Source organism: Panthera uncia (assembly GCF_023721935.1).
Source record: "Panthera uncia isolate 11264 chromosome B3 unlocalized genomic scaffold, Puncia_PCG_1.0 HiC_scaffold_1, whole genome shotgun sequence".
NCBI lineage: Eukaryota > Metazoa > Chordata > Mammalia > Carnivora > Felidae > Panthera > Panthera uncia.
This window is the reverse complement of record NW_026057582.1, coordinates 125,971,653-125,992,908: the sequence shown is the minus strand read 5'-3', so window position 1 is coordinate 125,992,908 and position 21,256 is coordinate 125,971,653. Positions and strand designations below refer to the sequence as shown.

The 21,256-nt window shown below is 50.6% G+C and overlaps 1 protein-coding gene across 1 annotated transcript in view; it reads left to right on the top strand.

Annotated features, from left to right (window-relative positions):
• Positions 1-1,617: 1,617 nt before the first annotated feature.
• SYNM (synemin) overlaps positions 1,618-21,256 on the top strand; it is a 28,347-nt gene continuing 8,708 nt past the window's right edge. Inside the window, 3 exon segments of the mRNA XM_049614013.1 lie at positions 1,618-2,511; positions 9,699-9,823; positions 19,616-19,686. Of these exon segments, the coding sequence (XP_049469970.1) occupies positions 1,702-2,511; positions 9,699-9,823; positions 19,616-19,686 (1,006 nt within the window). The 5' untranslated portion in view covers positions 1,618-1,701.

Here is a 21,256-nt window from a genome sequence, read left to right as displayed (position 1 = left end):
CCGGGTATCCTGGCAAGTTGAAGAATTGAAAATATATGGCTATATGCTGAGTTCAGGCAACTGTGCGAGCCACCCCGAAGTGCCCTGGTGTCCCAGTGTGGTCCAGGAAAGATGCTCATACTGATGAGATCCCCAGACAGGTCTGGGCAATGACATCATAGCAGCTGTGTGGCCTGACAAGCAAAGGAGAAGTGTGATGTGCACCTGGGTGAAAGAGAGAAGGATGAACAATGATAGCATGGGTCCAGAGTCCCTGCCCCATGTCTTGGCCCTCCCTTCTCCCTCAACTTAGCCTTGGCAGAAAGCGGGGGGATTCTAAATTGAAAGATATTCACTTCTACCTGGGGAAGGGGGTCTGTGATATGGGTGCTCTAGAAAAGCAAAGAGCCACTTCACTCCCATTTGTGGAGATTCATGCCTGTCACAAGGAGAGCCCTGGAAGGTGTCTCAAGGGACTGTCCCTGGACCAATGTGCTGACTAACTCACCTTTCCATGTCATCTGCAAAATATATCCAGCCAGTGGATGACTCTCCAGGCCTCCCCTAAGCACTTCTGTCCCCACCAGTCGAGGGCTACTCCAACCAAAGGCCAGCTGTGTTTGTTCCCGTGCCCCTCAAAACCACTTGTACTGGCTATTGTCGTTTGTAACTTGAATAAGTGTCATGAAAGCTAATGACACACAAGTGTGCAAAAGAGAGCTGTGGTTTCGGTGACAATTAAGTTGAGGTGCGATGTTAGAAAAAAGGCAGCTGTCACATTAGGTGTAGTGGTGACAACTGTATAAAGTTTGGGAAGATAGGAAGTGTCTAGGAAAATTCTGCGCTCGGAGAACTTCAAAATCTCTTTAAGTTCTCACTCCAAAAGAATGAAAATGATATCGGAAAGCGGAGACTATGTCCTTTATGGGTAATTTGTATAAGGAGAATGTGAAACTCTAGTCAGCCCATATCAAAAGAAAAGTTTTGGCTGTATGTACATCGAAACACTGGCAAATGAATATGCATTTATGTTTAAGTTAAAATAGAATATTTAATGCACATCTATGTATGTGTAAGTAAATGTGCATATATTAGATTTATAGAGGTATATGTTTTAAATTTTGGTATATTTAATTTTTATTAAATTTATTTTATTATATTTAAATTTTATTAAATGTTTTAAAATAATGGTTTTTTTTTTTTTACATAGAAAAATAGAAAGGCTCCGATTTCCAGTACTGGGGATGAGAAGTCTCCTATAAGCGACCAGTTCTCTCAGTGGAGACTTCTATATCCTTCCATGGACTCCAGGACACTCGGGTGCTCTAGGTGCGCGTGTCGGGGCAGCGACAGGGACCTCTCTCCGGCATCCCTTCTCCGATCCCTGCCTGGCGAGCGAGCCACCGCCCGCTTTTAAGTGACTGTGGACGACGAGGACTCCTGGTCACCCGGTCCCTGGGCCGGGCGGCCGCGTGGCGCCGCTGTTATTCCGGCAGGGGGCGCCATCCGGCCGCAGTGGTCTCGCCGGGCCGCGCTCTGATTGGCTGGTGGCCGTGGTCCGCGCCCGATCCCGCCCGCCCCGTCCGCTAAGTGCCCGGGCGCGCCGGCTCCGGCCCCAGTCTGCGGGCCTCCCGGGCAGCGGCGGGGCCGGAGCGGCGCGGAGGAGGGGACAAGACCAGGGCAGGAGGGAACCGGCCGGCAGAGCCCCGTACGCCCAGCAAGATGCTGTCTTGGCGGCTTCACACGGGCCCCGAGAAGGCCGAGCTGCAAGAGCTCAACGCCCGGCTCTACGACTATGTGTGCCGCGTGCGGGAGCTGGAGCGCGAAAACCTGCTCCTGGAGGAGGAGCTGCGCGGCCGGCTCGGGCAGGAGGGCCTGTGGGCCGAGGGGCAGGCCCGCTTCGCCGAGGAGGCGCGCGGCTTGCGGCAACAGCTGGACGAGCTGAGCTGGGCCACGACTCTGGCCGAGGGCGAGCGCGACGCGCTGCGGCGCGAGCTGTGGGAGCTGCAGCGGCTGGGCGAGGAGGAGCGCGCCGCCCGCGGCCGCCTGGACGCCGAGCTGGGCGCGCAGCGGCGCGAGCTGCAGGAGGCTCTGGGCGCGCGCGCCGCCCTCGAGGCGCTGCTGGGCCGGCTGCAGGCCGAGCGCCGGGGCCTGGAAGCGGCCCACGAGCGCGACGTGCGGGAGCTGCGCGAGCGCGCCGCCCGCCTGACCATGAGCTACCGCGCCCGCGCCGCCGGCCCCGCCGCGTCCCCGCCGCGCCTGCGGGAGGTGCACGACAGCTACGCGCTGCTGGTGGCCGAGTCGTGGCGGGAGACCGTGCAACTGTACGAGGACGAGGTGCGCGAGCTGGAAGAGGCGCTGCGGCGCGGCCAGGAGAGCCGGCGCGAGGCCGAGGAGGAGACGCGGCAGTGCGCGCAGGAGGCGGAGGCGCTGCGGCGCGAGGCGCTCGAGTTGGAGCAGTTGCGCGCGCTGCTGGAGGAAGAGCTGCTGCGGCTGCGGGAGGCGTACGAGCTGCAGGCGGAGGAGCGGCAGGTCCGTGCGCCGGGACCGCCCCACCCCGGACTCTGTGGGTGGTGAGGGAAGGGGAGCGGCGGGGCTCCCCGGACTCGCTGCGTGCGCCCTGGGCGTGGCGTCGCCGACGGGTGGGGCCGGTCCGGAGGTGCCCGAACGGCCCCGGGAGCTGGGCGCGGAAGGGGGACCTCGGGGGTCCCGGCGTCTCACCAGCCGCAGGAGAGGAGCGCGGTGTGTGGGACAGCCGGCTAGTGCTAATGTGGCGGGGCCGTCCGTGCCGTCTAGATAGGTTGTCAGTTTCTTTAGCTCTTGAGATGAGAGGGGGCATCCCGACAAAAGACCCAGTCAGCTCCAGGTTCTCTTTCGATTTCCTGTGCTTCGAGCACCTGATTTACACAAAAGTGAGCCAAGAAACCCCTCCCTCTGACTTCCACAAGTGGCCGCAGAGGTGACAGCTCATTCCTTCTCGGATAGGTCTCAGCGCCGGGAGGTTTCTTAGGCACAGTCAAGCCCTTACCGGGCGCCATTCAAAATGACAGCCCCTTAGGGGTAGGGCACCCTTGGGGGAAAACTTAAATTGTTCCTAAAACGGCTTCTATTTTGCCAGAGTGATTTCCCTGGAGGAGGCAGCTGGTTTGGCTCTCTGGGCCACTCGCCCTGTTTGTTCTTGGGAGGGGCAGGAACCTTCATGCAGAAAGGAGCTTAAATCAGAGATGTTTTTCCCACAACACAAGCGGGCCATCAGATCGCTGGGTAGTGTAAGGGTTGTGGAAACGTGCTGGTCCCTGTGGCAGGATGTTATTACAAGTGCAGGGTAATATAAACAGTTACTATTTCGGAGAGGCAAAGCCCAAACCTCTGACACTGATCGGGTGACACCTGTGACTGATTATTGTGTGTCCATCCAGTCCAGCACCGGGGTTGGCCCTGGTCCTGCCTCGTCTAGGCCAGAATTGAAAATACTCCCAAATCGTATTATCCTTAGTTCTCAGGACGGCAGTTGACAATAACATCCACAGAAATTCAGAACTATTTTAAGGGGATAATTTGGGGTTGAAGATTTGGGTAGAGTGATTTTGTGCCCCCCCTTTTTTTTAAAGTTAAAAGTAAATTAAACATGATGGTTGTGGCATAGCGGACCATGGTGATGTGACAGGTGTCCACAGTCAGCAAATATCTATTGGCTGCTCGCTCCTAGGTCCTCAGCACTGTGGTGGGGTTTCAGTATTCAAAGAGCTGGAGCCTAGATGGGAAATCCTGTAAAGCAATACAGTACTACATTGTTTGGAATTTATAGTATTTTAAAAAATGTTTGTTTATTTTTGAGAGAGAGAGAGAGCTGGCTGGGGAGGGTCAGAGGGAGAGGGAGACAGAGGATCCAAAACAGGCTCCACGTTGACAGTAGAGAGTCTGAGCTGAGGCTTGAACTCAAAAACCATGAGATCATGACCTGATCCTGAGCCGAAGTCAGCCGCTTAACTGACTGAGCCACCCAGACGCCCCTAAATTGCCCGGAACTTAATCTTTTAGGATGTGGGTCTGGTTGAGCCTCCGCCTCATAATTGTCAAAAGCATTCTCCTGGGGTTGTAGGTGGAGCAAAGATAGGGACTGGCTGAAGTCTGTGCTGATTTCCAGAGCTTTCTCTAGAGTCCAGAGTGCTTCCCTCTCCAGTGATGACAGCCAGAGATGCTAGTTCCACGGGGCCCCATGCACTGTGTTGCGTGTAAGTTAAAAGTATCTTAGTAGGCTTTCATGGAACTTTTAACCAAAAGGAAGTGCCAGCCAAACTTCCTGTCCACTGAGCCCCTTTTCAGGGAATCTCTGCTCCCACCTCAAGGGCCCGGGCTGCACTGGCACTTTTAGAAACTGCTTCTTTGAGGTGTATCGTGTGGGCCAAATCCTCACCATTTACTGTAGTCGTAGCTCACTTGGCCCATTCTGGAACATTGAAGCTCTGGTTACAGGGTTCTTTTTTAGCCCAGGACCCTTTTCCCCGTAAATAAATCTTAGTGCAGCCTCAGATAGGAGCAGATAAAAACAGAGCTCTTCTGACTGTGCAGAAGTGGGGACTTGGGATGCACAGTTGGAATCACTGTCCCGCTCTTCCATGCAGAGACCGGGGCCCAGCGAGGATGTGCCTTCCCTGGGGTCACACCTGGGGGCTAGGACCCCACCCTCAATCTGTCCGGGTGATACCTCTCTCGCTGGAATTTACTTCTTTGCCCTAAAAGTAGAGAGCAAGGAATGTCAATGGGGCTTGGATTGTTTTCGCTTCCAATGTGTGTAGATTTCATTCCTTCCCTATCCCTATTCCGAATCTTTCCCCTGTTAGCTCAAAGCAGCCAGATTTCAAACTGCATTTCCAAAGATTCAACACCAACCATTAGAGTATTTTTTTTTTAAAGTGTAAAGATACCAGGCATTTGTTAAAGAGTAAGTATCAAGTGATTTAAGCCCAAACCCTTGATATCTTCAGATTCTATAGATGCTCTGGGAACCCTGAAAATGCAATTAAAACCCGATTTAGCTAATATAGTGTAGTACATGTTTCATCACTAAGAGTTAGCCTTTATCAAGTGCTTCTTTTGCGTCAGGTACCACAGGGACCGGGCTTTTCCCACAAATTCACTCTTAGTCCTCACCCCGATCTTATGAGGTGGATACTAAAATCAGCCCCATTTTACAGATGATGAACTGAGGCACAGATGATGAATTAGGTCCACCTAGTTTGTCAGTGGCTAAGCCAGGGTTCTATTCAGGTGCCAGTATCTGAGCAACTAACCACTAAGCCACATCTTTGTTCCCATCCAAGATAAACATTTAACCGGTATTCTCTAACTCAGGGCTAGCCCAGTGGTGCCCAGTTAATCTGAAACTCCTAAAATCCTTTCTGACCCTTCCAGCTGGCTGTTGTTAGGATACTTTTCCTGTCAAATATGTTTCATTTGGCTTTTGTGTTCCATGTGGTTTAATGGGGCCCCTCCCCTACCCCTCCTGGAGGCAGGAGCTCCTGCTCAGCGCCCAGAGAGTCTTCCTGGCTCTGGGCCTCCTGTGCAGCCCAGGAGAACGAGATGCTAGCCAGGACTCTCTTTCTGGGAAAAGTGGTTTTTCCTCTAAGGCCTACATATTAGGCCTTCTCTCTGTTAGGCCTCTCCGTCAGAGTTGCCAGAGAGAAGTTTGCTGAACTAGACATCCAAGTCCCCAGCATTTTATACTCACTTAAAGCCTGAGTAATACACCCTGTCTCCCAGTTTGCAGGAAGGAGCTTTGGACAAAAACTTAAGACATTTGTGGTTTATGCCAGCCTTACCCTATAAAGACTTAGATTTATTGCTTGCAAAACTGAGCTCTTCGCCTTTGGGGCTAACTATAAAAGGCTTCCAAGTCCCCAAAACGTGACTGAATGAGACCTTTCTTTTGATTAGAATAGGAATGGGTTAGCCACCCTGCCTGGGCCTGAATTCTGGCTCTACCACTAACTGTGTCTCTGTTTCCCCATTTGTAAAAAAGGGATCATAAAATCCAATTCACTCATTCATCCGAAGGCTATTGAGCACATAATGTGCCAAGCAAGCTTGGTTCTTAAGTACCAGGGATATAGCAGTGAACAAAACAGAGAAAGTCCCTTGACTTCACAGGTCTTGAGGTGGAAGCTGCTCAGTGTTCAGGAGGCAGGCCTGGCTGGGGCAGAGGAAGCAAGGGGAGCATGGCCTGTTAGGACTTGGGCTTTTGCCCTGAGCTGCATGAGAAGCCACTGGATGGCTCTGAGCAGAGGGGAGTGGTGGTCTGACTGTGTCTGAGTGGAACTGCTCTGGCTGCTGTATAGAACGTAGACCGTGTGGGGCAAGAGTGGGAGCAGAGCAAACTTTTTAGGAGACTGCAATAATAAGGCCGGAGGCGCTGGGTGCTTGGACCAGAGGCAGGGGTGGGGTGCTGAGAGGCAGCTGCCCTCCAGAGTTGAAGCAGACAGGGTTTGCGGATGGATTGGATGACAGTGGAAGAGAGGGACAGAAATCCCAGTTGATGCCAGTGCTCGTGGACTGAGTAACTGGAAAAAGGGAGCCCTCTTTGCTAGAGGGGGTTGGGGCAGGTGATTTGGCGGATCTGGGTGGGAGATCAGAGTTCACTCTGGATGCCTCTTAGATACCCACCTGGTATTGTAGCATAAAATTATGCGCCTGGAGTTGAGGGTATTGTCTGGACTAGAGCTATAAACACTTAGGATTCAATTAACGCTTGTTATTATGAATACATGCAGGTTTGGGGCCTAAAACAGGTTATCGTGGTATTTAAATCCCTCCAGCTCTAACACTCAAGATCCTGAGTGACTGTGACATTTGCAAGCTCTTCCTATTTTGTTTGTGTGACTTGCTCAGCAAAGAGCGGCTTTGCTGTGGGTAAGAGAACGATTTCTCTGGACACTGTCAGCAGCACGCTTTCCCTGATGCAGAGCTACATTTCATCATCTGTTGTGATGCCATCCAAAAGTTCCCTAAATAGTAACTAAAAAGGTGACCTCTCTCCCCAGCTTTTATAACATTAGGCGGATATGCTTTCGCTTGGTTACTTAGGATCAGCGTGCTGTATGTATCTCATACTCCAGTGCGTCTGGCCTGGCCTGGCCTGGCCCACGGTTTGAAAACCTCTGGCAAGGTAGAAACCAGGTCTGAAGCTTTCTTCAACCAGTAGGATCGGTTACAATTTCTGTGGAGACTGTTAGGAGCCAATAATAAGTCTTAACGTTCCTGCTTCCAAAAGTCAAGTAATTTTCCTTTGACAGTTTAGGAAGGGTTGAATCACATGGAAATACAGTGGGAACTATATTTTTTAACTTACACCCAGTTTGATTTTCTTCCTCGTATTTTGTGGGGGTGCAGAACCATTCTAGAGTGCCCTCTGGGGAGAGAGAGAGAATCTTTGGGCATACCTCTTTGGCCTGGCTGGGGGGTCCTGACCTCCTCAGGATGTTTGTGGTTGGAGAATCGAGTGCACGTGATATTTTTTTTCTAAGCAAGTTCACAATAATTGAAGTTCTCTATAAAGAATACATTACTACAGATTCTCAAATTTTGAGATTTAGGTTGAATTTCATGTAGTAGGAAGGAGTAATGGCTGTATGTTTATAGCATATTTTAACTCTAACTTATACCTGGGATTATACTCCCTCTAACATGGGAGAACAGAGGATTTTAACACCAAGACTTAACTCTAGATGAAGGAATATCCTGGCTAAATTCTGGCAACCTTGTCACTTAAATCCAGACTGGCCAATGGTCTGCTTAGGTGAAGGTCTTTATCTACTTACATGCCAGTTTTCCAGGAGATTCACAGAGATCTACTCTGGGATACTTGCTAGTTCTTAAATTTACTTCTTTGCTTTAAAAGCTAAATTGTTTTTTTGTTTTTAATCACCCCTTATATACCAGGAGAATCTAACAATCATTCGCTGAGCTAGAACTCTTTGGGAGGCAGAATTATTTTCCTGAAGATTGTGCATTGTTTAAAATGGTAGATCCAGTGTGAGATCTTAGTTCATTCTTTGGTTTTATTTACATATTAATTGTGGACCTTTAGCATATCACCAGGTGCCTTTGCTGGAGGGATTACATGGGGAATGGAAATAGATCCCCTCTCCTTCTGGTGTTACAGTTTTTGAATTCCACAAAGATAAATATCTAAAAATGTAGCCAGTTTAGTGAGCTGTATTCAGAAATAATGCTGTTTTCCATTACAAACCAGAAGTTAAAGTATATGGACTCATTCCAGTGTTTAAATATGTGCTCAGTTAATTATTCCTCAGAACAACTATAAAATATTATGCAAAAACTACAATTCAGAGTAATGCAAAGCTATAAAATGGCACTGATGGAGCCATTGTATTTATTAACTAAAAGGTATTGTCGATTTAAAATAGCACAACTTGGGGTGCCCGGTGCGGGGGGGGAGCTCAGTTGGTTAAGCATCTGACTTCAGCTCAGGTCATGATCTCACGGTTTGTGAGTTCAAGCCCCGCATCGGGTTCTGTGCTGACAGCTCAGAGCCTGGAGCCTGCTTTGGATTCTGTGTCTCCCTCTTTCTCTCTGCCCCTCCCTTCTTGTGCTCTGTCTCTCAAAAATAAGCATTAAAAAAAAAAAACAACTAAAACCACATCTTGAGGAGGTACTATTATCTTGATCATTTCCAGTCCAACTCACCAGTTGTGTACTGTGCGATGTAGAGGGAGTGGGCATTTTTCTAGAGGAGGGGGATGCCCAACATGGCAGACCAAGCCCATCAGTGTCTCCCAGCCAGGGGGAGAGAAGGATAGATGTAATCACCAGGTGTGAGTGGAACCAGCATAAGGGCTGCGAGGATGATGTGAGCATGTGCAGAGAGAGTGCTTATGACTCTGTGCTACAAGTACAGTCAGAAGATTTATATCCCGTTCTGAATTGACATTTATGCCTAGAAGATATTTCTGTCTCATCAATGTAGCTTTCTCCCCAGATGATTGTAAAGTAGCTTTTCTAGGTGAAACACAGAGCTCTGTCAGTGTACCTGCTTATTGTTGGGGAAATCATGAGTACGGAGAAAATTCTGTTTCACATCTGAGTGACTTCTGTTTTTGATGTTGTAAACCCCCTGCTCTCTGGTCTGGGCTTACTTTCAATAGCATCTTCGTAGACTGGTTTGATGTGCTGAGTTTCCTAAGCAGAGATTCTTTAAGAGACTCCTAAGCATTCATTATTATTAGAAAGTAGGAGCAGAGGAGCCAGTGTCCTATCAAAATCGTCCATGTGCAATACAAAACAACTTTCATGTGGGGATGCCTGGGCGGCTCAGTCGGTGAAGCATCTGACTTCAGCTCAGGTCATGATCTCACACCTCGTGAGTTCGAGTCCTGCGTCGGGCTCTGTGCTGACAGCTCAGAACCTGGAGCCTCTTCAGATTCTGCGTCTCCCCCTCTCTTTGCCCTTCCCCTGCTCACTTGCGCATACTCTCCCTCTCTCTCTCAAAAATAAACATTAAAAAAAATTTTAAAAAACTTTAATGTGGAAGAAATACTGTATTTAAAAGTCAAAATATAAAAATGCCCTGACAATGACTGCATCTTTACGAAGCCTAGAAGTGTGTGTGTGTGTGTGTGTGTGTCTTGAACTGTTGGTACCTTCAGTTTGACCAAGCAAAGCTCTAGTCCTGTGATCTAAAAGCCCTTTGTTCTCTTTAGAGAGTGATTACCTGCCTGGAGGATGAGAAGGCGGCCCTCACCTTGGCCATGGCGGACAGGTTGCGGGACTATCAGGAGCTTGTGCAGGTGAAGACTGGCCTCAGCCGGGAGGTGGCAACATATCGGTAAGGATGTTGTGCAAAGAGGTTGCCTTGGTGAAGCTAGAGATCCCCCGTAGCCTCCAGAGTCCATGAGGCTCTGTGATAATCAGAGGGCAAACCCTGGCGTGGCCAGCCCTGGAGTCCAGGGCTAGAGAGGAGGAAGAGCGGGGCCTCACTTAGATCACCAAGCCAATTCCGCCCCCCCCCCCCCCCCACCGCAGTGATGGGAATGGCAGAATTCATACCCTTGCCCGGCGTCTGCGTGTCCTGGGCCCCAGGGAAGAGTTTTACATGTGTCAGTTCCTTAGATCCTAGGAATTAGCTCCTGCATTTACAGAGGGACATACTTCACTCAGGGAACTTATGGAGCTAGAATGTAGGGGGTCAGGACTCAGACCCAGAAACTCCCAAGTCCACGTGCCTGTTGCACTGTTCAAATCTCAGGGCTCTGATTCTGCTCCCCACAGCTTTGGCCTTGAGGAACTGCATTTCTGCCAGCAGATGAGCATGCTACTTTAGGCACTTGGCTTTGTTTATGGAGATGTTGACTTGAATCGGGGGGTGAGCAACCCAGATTAAAAGGTGTCAAAGCCCTCAAAGGGGCTGGATGCTGGGTGGGCAGAGAACATAGCCTGGGGCCCCTGGAACTGCCTGTGGGCCAGCAGAGCAATGCTTCCCTTGGCGTTCCTTTCCCCTCCCGTTCCCCATGGTAAGCAGTCTTTGGTTGGGGTGGTGCCCCATATTTCCTGCAGCTTTCATGCTCAATGAGGACTGGGTACAGAGGGGCCCAGATCTCAGACACTTACAGTGGAAGCACTTTAGGAGACCCTGGATCCCCGCTTGTGCGGATGATAATGGCAACCAACATTATCGAGCAAGCCCTTTGTGGCTGTTCACTGTTCCACAGTCTCCCTCTCTGGGTGGGTAGATATTCCTCACCTCTTTCCCAGGTGCGGGAGAGAGGGGTCTGGGAGCCACCCCCCCACCTCCACCGCTTCACTTCCAGGATATGTCGGAGCATAAATTGATTGCGGGTGTGAACGAGCTCTGGAAAATCTGCCTTGGCAAGTGAGTAGAAGACACGGTCATAAGTGCCATCTTCTGACAACATCACTGCTAACAGATTGGGAGAGTTCAACCTGGAGAGGAAAAGGAGGGGACCAGGGTCCACTCCCTTGATTAGAGACAGAGCCAGGGCAGAGGCAGGCCTAGTTCAGCGCTACCTGTGGGCTGCACAGTCCACAGTCTTCTGATCATGATTTTGCTCTCAGAATATCCAAATGGCCTGGGTAGCTTTGATATACATTAGTAGCCTAATGCAGCCTCGGGCCAGCCTCACTGTCTGTATTGTCTGGAAGGACTCGCCTCAGCCACCCTCTCATCGAGGCCCTTGGTACCATCAGTGAAGAGGGAGCAGGCAGCGGGGCAGCCCCTGGCCTGGGCCCAAGGCAGCCACTAGGGGGTGAGGTCCGCCTAGGGCCCAGCAGCTGAATGGAAGGGGGGGCAAGCCAGTGGGGGCTTTGCTGCGCCCCTCCCTCTGAAAGCCGTGCTGTGGCTGAGCGCTGCAGAGGCCGTGGTAGTCCAGATGCGGACAGAGGGTGGAGGAGGCGACTGCCAGCCTGTCCCTTCTCAAACTCCATCTCCCACATTGTCCTTGGAGACCCCCTGGGATGAACGATTGCAAAATTAAATTGGTAGGGTGTTCAAACAAATGCTGTGTGAGAGAATCTGGGTTTACTAATAAGGAAAACTTCAAAACGGGCTTTATTCAGGGGGAAGGAAGCATTAATCAGGATTTTCTTCACTTACAAGTGACAGAAGGCCTTCTCAGACTGGCTCAAGCCAAGAGCAGTGTTTATTACTCGCTTAACTGAAGAAGTGCCTAGTTTCAGGCACAGTAGGTCCGAGTGCCCTGGTGAGGTTTGATGGTGACTGTCCCTGCCACTTGCTCTGGTCTCTTCCTTCTTGGCTCTGCCCACGCTGCGGCAGGATGGGCCCCAGGCAGTGCCAGGCTTTGACCTGGAGGTCGGAGGAAGGGGCTCTTTCACATCCATCCCACCAGAACTCCTGGGCCCAGCTCTCTGGCTGTCTTGGGCCACGTGTTTGTCCCTGGTCAGGGGGACAAAGTGCTCCGGGGCTTGGAACAAGGGGTCACCCTCCCTTGAGTCCCACGGATTGAGATAGCGAGGAGGTACCCTGAACTTGCACTGACCTGGAGCAGATGTGGGTTGCCCCAGCAGTGTGACGGTCGGCAGGGGCCCAGTGTACTGTTTCTGTCTGTTGCTGGCATTTCTCTAACCCATTTAAGGGTTGACTTGGCTACCCCGTAGGAATTTAGGTGGCAACAGGACATACGGAAAGCAGGTGGTTGATTTCACTGTGTGTCTCTTTGAAGTCCAAGTTTGCACGGGGAAAATGATGAGCCTGGGCCTGGCCTTGCCTGGTTGCAGATACACCACTGGTGAGAACTGCTTGCAGGCCTCCCTGCTTCCCAGGGCTCAGGATTTAGTCTGGGAGGCGCCCACAGATCTAAAAGACATACAGGCAGTTGAATATAATCCCTTTCTTTGTATGAGCCAAAATTCTAGCATTATTATAGCTGTTGGGTGTCCTGCAGAAAAACCCTTGTCATATGTGACTCTTGTAGGATTTTACCTCGCTGCCCAAATTCTAGGCCGGGTATCAGACTTCACATTTGCGTTAGTGCCCTTTTGTTCTTCTGACCCTTTCACAAGTGCCTGTTTGATCTTTGTAAGTCTTGACCCACTGTCTTTGAGGAAGTTGACCCTCCTTCCACACCCTGCCCCACTGAGTGCAGCAGAGACTGTCAGCCTCTTGGGGACCAGGGCCTAGGGCCCCCTGCAGTGTGACTTCTTACCAGCCCTGTCTGGAGGGGCCGAGGGTGGCTGACAGTGTGGCTGGCATTGCTTTCCTCTCACGACTGAGATCATATACATTTGCCCCAGGTGTTCTGTGCAGTGCCCAGAGTTGATAGCCACCATTCTGACTAAGCATCTCATATGGAAGAGAAGGGGTTGTGGCTCCTTAAAGTCAGCAGCACATCCCAGTACAGCTGGAATTTGTCAGCTGTGCGGAGGCCGGCTCTCAAGTGTCACCAACACTTCTGAACCCAGATATCTGGCCCTTCACTGCGAAAAAGAAATACTAATAACAAAATTGCGTAATTTATAATTAAATGTAGACTTAGAGTTTATAAACAAAGATACAGATTTAATAAGGTAATAAAATTAGAACAAAGCAAACCCAGGAGTCTAAGGCTGGAGGATTTCAGCAAGCCTAGTGGGCTAGTTGGTGGCCAGGGAAGGTAGTGGTGTCTCACCTGGTGGGTGAGTGTGAGAATGAGCCCTCTCCTCCTGTGGGGCTGGCCGATGCTAAGACCAGGGCAAGCACCGGAGAAGGTGGGCTGGCACGGGGACCCGTGCTCACTCTCCTCTACCTGTCACCAGTGAAGTTGTCTGGGGCTGGAGGTGCTTGTCTGCCAGATCCGTGATTGTGAGTGTGTTTGTTACACTGGCAGCTGAGCGGCTGGAGGAGAGATGCTCAAACGGGACAGGGTGTGGTTCTTAGCTCCATCTGTACTTGGGGGTCATCTGGAGACCCTGATGAAGCTTCGGCCCCTGGGCCCAGTCCTAGATATTCCAGTTAACCTGGCCCAGGATGGGCCCAGGTCTGGTGGTTTTACAGCTCCGAGGAGGACCGTCAGGTGCAGCTGGGGTAGAGAAGCATGGGTGCAGACCAACAGGGTTGGCATCATCTCAAGCCTGTGGGAAATGCAGAATCTCCGGCCCATTCCAGACCTCCTGGTCCAGGTCGGCGTCATGACGAGATCCCAGGTGATTCGTGTGCACATCACTGCTTGCAGAGCAGCCTGGGGACATCCTGAAAGCATTAAGCCTGTCTCACAGTAGCCTAGAGATGAGGCAAATGAAGGGCAGGCTTACTGGTTGCCGGGTGCTATGGGGGCATCATGGATGAGGCACGCAGCCACGGGGTTCCAGGAAGATCGTGTGGGAAGGGCTTCCGGGCAGAAGGGCCAGCCTGGGCGAGGATCTGAGGACGGAGCTAGCATGGCATCTGTGGCAGTGCTGGGAATTTGGGCAGCTTGGTTTTGGGGGCCTGGCATGGAGGGCTGTGTGTGTGATGGATGGGCAAGAGCCACCCCTGTGAGGCCATGTTTTGTGGGTGGGGTCTGCCTTCTGGCTGCTCCAGAGATGCTGGCAGGCAGGGCGCTGTGCCTGCTCAGACGGGCCACAGACATATAGCCAGTGGCTTGGTGCTGAGGGTCACGTGCGGTGGATGAGGCTGCGTGGATGTAGGCCGCCTCCTGCACTGTGTAGGAAACAAGAAACGCCCTACAAGACGCACAACTGCGAGGCATCTGGAGATCAGAAGGGAGTTCTGAGAATCAGGGAGGGCTTCAGGAGGGAGGTGAGACTGATCTGGATCTTGAAGGATGGTGGAGATTCGATCAGACATGTAAGGAGAGAGGGGAGGCAGGAAGTGGGGGGTGGCATGTGGGGAGGGACCAGTCCCCTTAGGTGAAAAGCCAAACAAGGTGATAAAAGAGCACGCGTGCCAAGAAAACACTGTAGACCGTTTACTGCCAGCTAACAGGGTCAGATAAAGATGGTTCAGAGGAGGGACAGAGAGCTGCCAGCCGAGGTTGGCAGGAGAGATTTTCAAGAGATGTGAGATTTGAGCTGGCCTTGAAGGGCTGGGAAAGTCGGCAGTAGGAAGTGGGCTGACAGGAAGGACTCCGAAGGAGCTCCAGGTGGAAGAGTCTGATCAGAAAACAGGTGGAGGAAGGAGAATGCAAGGTGAGTGAGCAGAGGCCTGGGAAGAGGGCAGATGGAGGGGCCCCGACTGGAGGCCACTGAGGTGGAATCTGCACAAGCAGGGGGCAGGGAGGTGGCCGCTGGCAGCTAAAGGGCAGGACGGCTGCGTGCCGAGGTTGCGGGGGGTGGGGGGATGTGTGGTGATGTGGGTGCTGGGAGGCCTCAGGAGGTCTCTGGTCACTGGCGATTCAGGTAGAGAGGACCTGACATGGGTGGCCGAGGGAGCCTCTGCGTAGGCTGACCAAGGCGCCGGAGCCTGGCTGGGGGGAGCCCAGGAGCGTGGGAGAAGGGCGCCGCTCATTACGTGCTCTTGCAGACGAGACCTTGGCAGCGAGCCTTGTCTGTGAAGCAGCTGCTTGTTCAGGCTCCGTGAAAACCAGGGGCCAGTGATGCTGTCCAGAGCCCACGGCACCCCACACCCCCCCGCACTGCTGACATGAAGACCTGGTCCCAAAACTTCAGATTGAGAGCTTGCATAAATGCAGCTAGAAAATAGTCTCCTTGCCCTGCCCCCCTCCCCCCGACACACAAAAAGAGAACAGAACCCAGTCATCAGGAATAAGCGATTAGAAAATAGAATGAAAAAAAAAAAAAACACTTAGGGGTGAAACAAAAAAAAAATGCAAAAACACCCAGGAATAAACGGAGTCCAGAAACCACAAAACTGCAGGCTATGAAAATCGTGTACGTAAGAGTCCCGTCCTGGCTTTCTAATCTGCGGGGTCAGGTGATGCTTTCTCCCTCAAAATATAAAACGATGCTTTGTGTTTTAGGTTTTGGGGGTGAAATGTATAACACTTGTTCTAAATGTCGCTTGGAGAAATGGAAAGCAGGGCCAGACGATTTTTCAAAAGAAAAATACTGAAGGGAGTCTTGCTTTACATATGAACATGTAATGCAAAGATTTGCTGCCTGCGATCTGTCAGGCAAAGTCCTTTTTAAAAAAGGTTAGGTTGGAAACAACAACGTCAAAGTCAAAACATGTTCTTTGTATGTCTGCACAGCGGGGACGTGCGAGCTTCCTGTTTCCTCTTTGTAATGGCAGCAGAGACAGCGTGTTTCAAATGGGGGAAATAAATATTCAGTCTCTGGGTTTGGACCGCTAATAAAGCAATACAGATAATTCCTGCCATTGGCAAGTTCATCGTCGTAATGATATTTTTGGTTGCTGTATTATTTTTTTAGGATTACCTATCCCTTTGCGTGCTCCAGTTCAAAGGAAAAACAGTCCTTTGGAATTTCTCAAGCTCTTGGAGGAATACATTTAGTTTTTCTAAATTAAATCCTACTCTTTTGAAAACTTATAACCACGTGTCATAAAACTCAACCATGTGGCTGAGACTTAGCCAGTTATTAGGTGAGATCTTTGAAGTTCATGATGTCTTGTAGTTTCGGGGAGAGGAGACAGAAAGGATGGACCCTTATGTTTGGTTGCTAGCCTTCCCCACGTCACTGAAGAAACGGGTTACCCTTCATTAACCAGGATCGTAGGTTATCCAGAAACTCTTCCCCTCTTGGGCTGCTTCAGTTAACTGAAAATTAGCTGTCTTCTCAGGTCAGTAGAAGATGACGACGATTGTGAACATTTACTGAGCACCTGTTCTGTGACCGCCGTTGTTGTGAGAATTTTCCAGTTTACCGGCACCACACACTGGTGAATGCTGCCTGTTTCTGAAATGGGGAAAGTGAGTCACAGAGGGTTTGAGTAGCTTGCCCAAGGTCACAGAATGAGGAAGTGGCAGGCCCAGGATTTGAATCCACACAGCCCGACTCTGGAAGTTTCTCCATCAACCACTCCCTATGCTTCCTTCCTTTCTCTGTTTTATTAGTAATCTTGGCCCCTCTGTCGATCATTTGATTTTTTTTTTTTCTAGTCTCGAGAACAGATGGATGGACCTTTGATACGTGATTTAGCACTGAGCACAGAGGGAATGACCAGAAGCAGCATGGCCCTAGTGTGACCTTCCACAAAACACCTGTAGTGTGGGGCAGAGCCTTGCCAGTGCGGATGGTCATGTTGTCCTCTGTCTCCGCCTCCCTCTCCTGCACCCAGCCCTGAGTCCAGTCAGCGTGGCAGGCAGCCCCCTACCCTCTCTGGATCTTAGAGGCCAGGGAGGCAGTTCTGAGGCTCCTTCCCCGGCTCTGTCCCCTTTGCCTCCCCTCCCCGCCCCCCCCCCCCCCCCCCGCACTTAGCCAGGAAGCACTTTGTGAACCATCCCACTAGGCTCCACTGGCATCACTTCTGGAAACATCTTCCAGCTGTCCCTCTTCCCTCACTCTTGTCCGCACTTATTGTGGACAGAGGCGTGCCTTGTGCCCCCAGTGAGGAATCATAGCGGACGTGCCCTGTAATTGCATTAGGATAATCTATCCCGGCCAGAGAGCCCCCACCCTGGGCCTGGCTCTGATGACCAGTGGGGTCTATTAGGGCCTGGAGCCTGGCCAGAGGCCACATTATAGCTCACTTACGCACTATGGATTTGTCTCGGACTCCTTAATGAGGCCAGGGACTTGGTTTTCCTGCACATGTTTGCTTATTTTCCTGCTCTAACAGGCTGCCAGCCTGCGGGGCTGTATAAAATGTTCACTAATAGCTCGTGATTCAGGGGGTTGGCATTTCTCACAGTCACCACGGCTTGGCGGCCGTTTTCCTCCAATGCTCTCGAAATAACCAGAGAAAGCTCTACCCTTTTCTTAAAGTTGTAGGAGTCTGTTCCCTAAAAATGTTCTTTTTAGAGCTTTTGAGGAAATTTCTGGCGTCTCCTTGGCAGAGTTTGTTTGTGCCTCTGTCCTTTGAGTCCTGTGAGCTGCGTTGGCACAGGGCAGGACTCTGTGTGTGTCAGGAGAGGTGTATGTTAATTAAGGTGTGAATTAAATGACAGTCCCTTAACTGTGCCTGTAAGACTCTGCGCTGGACACTCAGGCGGAGAAGGTGACACATCGCTTTGCCTTCCGGGAGCCAGCCATTGAGAGGACGACTGAGTTCTTCCCCAGAAGAAGCTTCATTGTGGGAGAGCCCTGGAGGGGCGTTTTGATGGAAGTCACCAGAAGATGTTGAATATGCTTTCATTGATACGTTCTGGAGGGTCTGTCTGCAGGATTTGTTCTTTTGAAAATGTGTGTGAAATACTGATGTCTTAGGCGTGGCAAGAAGGTCTAAGCAGCTTGCAGGGATGATGGGCGCCTGGGCTACATCGACCCTCCCCACTGGTGAGCTGTGTGCCTTTGGACAAGACACTCTGCCCGCACTCCAGTGCTCTTACCTCTGAGCCGGATGCTTATTGTTGGCCCTGTGTGGGGCGGGATGGGGGGTGCTAGGAGGGCTTCATGAGGGTCAGAGCCACGCTCAGTGCCCAGACTTAGCCAGGGCCGGTGACCAGCACGTGACCACACAGACCCCCTCAGGTGACTGGTGCCTGCTCCTCGGTAACCATAGCCTCCCTCTCAGGGTCCTGAACTCAGTCAGAGTTTGGTGACCGCTTGGATTTCCTGAGAGAGGAACAAAAGCATTCTCTTTGAGGGATGGGGGAAGCTATTTCTATCCCCCAGGGGATTTTCTTTATCCCGAACACACCCAGCCCCCTGCCCTGCCTTGTCACTGAGTTCTCTGCTGACCCGGACTCCTCCTGGAACCTAAAACGCTTGGTCATGAGGATGTGGGATTAACGGGTTGGTGTCCCTTTTCCTGGCTTCTGCCCCGAGTGGACGGGCTGGGGCTCTGGACTGGGCCCCTCATCTTCCTGAGTGTGTACCTCAGTCCCTGCTTCGGTGGCAGACCCCCTCCCCTGCCGCGTACACCTTGAGTGGGATCCCATTCGCCCTTGTCTTTGCTTTTTTCCTCTGAAGGGGGAGGGGGGCTCTTCCTTGGCCATCCCCCACCTGCCCACGGGGTTCTCGCACTTACGGGGATCACCACATTTGAATCAGTGGAAATAGAACTTGGCGCTGGTTTGCCTGAACCACTGAGTCCCTGTTCGGATCTGGCATCTCTCCTCTGTTTTTGTGCCCAGCTCTCAGTGGTAATATCAGTATTTCCAAGTGGGACCAGCTTCTGGTTGCCCTTTGCCATATACAGTGTGTTTCTTGGAACTGACATTAGTGACTTCACACATTGCCCTAGCAACCAAGACAACTGTTGTGGCCGCAGCGGCCAGCGTCCTCGGGGTCTCTCTGAGTGACTGTTGTCCCGGTGCTGACCTGTCCCAGCATGCCGGGTGTGTCGGGCCCAGAGCCTGACACCCCGTTCTCCCCCAGGGCTCTGAGTTACAGCTTACTGAAGACACTGCAGTTTTAGACTTCTGGATGTGGCCAAAGGAATCACCCAATCAAGTGCCTTTTGTTGTTTCATTAAAGGAGAGACCAGGATGCTTCTCTGGATGACACGGTGGAGAGGTGGTCTGCAGCCTGTCCTTTTCCTCCTCTACCTGCCCGCTTCCCATCTCTTGTTTTCCCTTTTCTCTCCAGGATGTCCCCAGGACACCCAGTGTAAAAACCATAAATGCATTCTGGCTGCCTTATTTACAAACCAGTGTCAGTCCTTGCTCTGCTCTTAGTCGACCCCCAACGTGTGACTCCAGAAAGACCCCTGTGGGAGTTATGATTATTCTGGGGCCCTTTAGCCCTGGGGAGATCTGCTGTGCATGGGCCTGTCCCCGCTTCCCAGACAAGCCAGGCCCCTGATCCCCACTCCTAGGCCCACATCTCTCTTCTCCTCCTTTTCCTTGTCCTGGGCTTGGAAGGGCTTTCTAGAATGTCTGTAGCCCTCACCCCACATTATGTTCATTGCTCTATCCAGCCAGGCCCACTGAGGTGGGCTTCGATCCCTGTGGTGCAGTATCTTCAGACACAAGTCCTGTGACACTGGGACACTGTGGTCATGGACCAGATACTACATACTATGGCTTACAGCAGCACTTCTCACTCTTTTACTTCCTGATGAATTTTTTTTTAATTTTTACAGAGCCTTACTAGAAGGAGAAAGTAATCCAGAGATACTGATCTTGACTGAGCGCATCGAAAACGTGCCACAAGGTAAATATAAGAAAAGCTAAATATTTAATTTTAGGGTGTTTTCTATATGAACAGATTGATTCCATGGTTAAATAGTAAGGCATCATTTGTCAGGAAGAATTTGGGATTAGGTATGATTTTTTTTTTTTTTCAGATAAGTGTCATTCATGCCTCTCTTAAGTACCAGCCAGATTTTATTTGATAGGCTGTGGTTTAAATAGCAATGTAAGTGTGAATGCATGGGACAGTGTTTAGTAAGCTTATTTATTCATCTAGCCAATACTTTGGGGGTGTTTCCTACCCAGTGTGGTGAGTGGGGAGGAGGGGGGTGCTGATGGAGAGGTGGGAGGGGTGAAGGGCGAGGAGACAGTGGACGTGGACTTGTTTGTCATACCCTTCAGAAGGAACACCCTTTACGGACCAAAGACTTACAGGTTGTTTCCCCCCCCCCCCCCCCGCCACTTCTGGATATATATCTTTTTTTATTTTTTATTTATTTTTTCCCTTTTATTTTTTGATTTTTTTTCAATATGAAATTTATTATCAAATTGATTTCCATACAACACCCAGTGCTCATCCCAACACGTGCCCTCCTCAATACGCGTCACCACCCCTCCCCCCCCCCCCCTCCCCCCCCCCATCAACCCTCAGTTTGTTCTCAGTATTTAAGAGTCTCTTATGGTTTGCCTCCTTCCCTCTCTGTAACTTTTTTTTCCCCCTTCCCCTCCCCCCGGTCTTCTGTTAAGTTTCTTAGGATCCACATAAGAGTGAAAACATAGGATATCTGTCTTTCTTTGCCTGTCTTATTTCACTTAGCATAACACTTTCCAGTTCCATCCATGTTACTACAAAAAGCCATACTTCATTCTTTCTCATTGCCACGTAGTATTCCATTGTGTATATAAACCGCAATTTCTTTATCCATTCATCAGTTGATGGACATTTAGGCTCTTTCCATAATTTGGCTATTGTTGAAAGTGCTGCTATAAACACTGGGGTACAAGTGCCCCTATGCATCAGCACTCCTGTATCCCTTGGGGAAATTCCTAGCAGTGCTACTGCTGAGTCATAGGGTAGATCTTACAGTTTTAACACAAGTGTCAGGAGGTATTACTTTGTACGGCAAGTAGTCTGCTCTCTGGAACTCGCTAGCCCATGGGGGCAGAGGTGGGAACGGTTATACCATTTGTATTACTGAGCTGCATTGGCCCGGGCAGCTCAGATTGACATGGGTAGCAGGTGTCACTGGGTGCCCTAAGGTCTGTCTTGATTGAGGCCAAAAGCTACAGAATAAAGGTCCTATTTCCTGTAGTTACGGAACCAATGAACAGGTTAGTGTTCACTAGAAAGGCCCTAAGAAACCTGTAGGATAACTTTAAAAAGGAAAAAAGAAAAGCTTAAAAGCCATATAGAATCTTAAAGGGCTTTCTGGCTAAGCAAGGCAGATTAAATTACTTATAGTATGTTAGTATATACCTTATTCAGCAGAGTTTCGGTCTGCATGAGTATTACCATATTCAAAATCATGGCAAATTGGGAATGCATATATTTGGTACATCTGTCAGGAGAATATTTAGTTAACTGCCAGTCT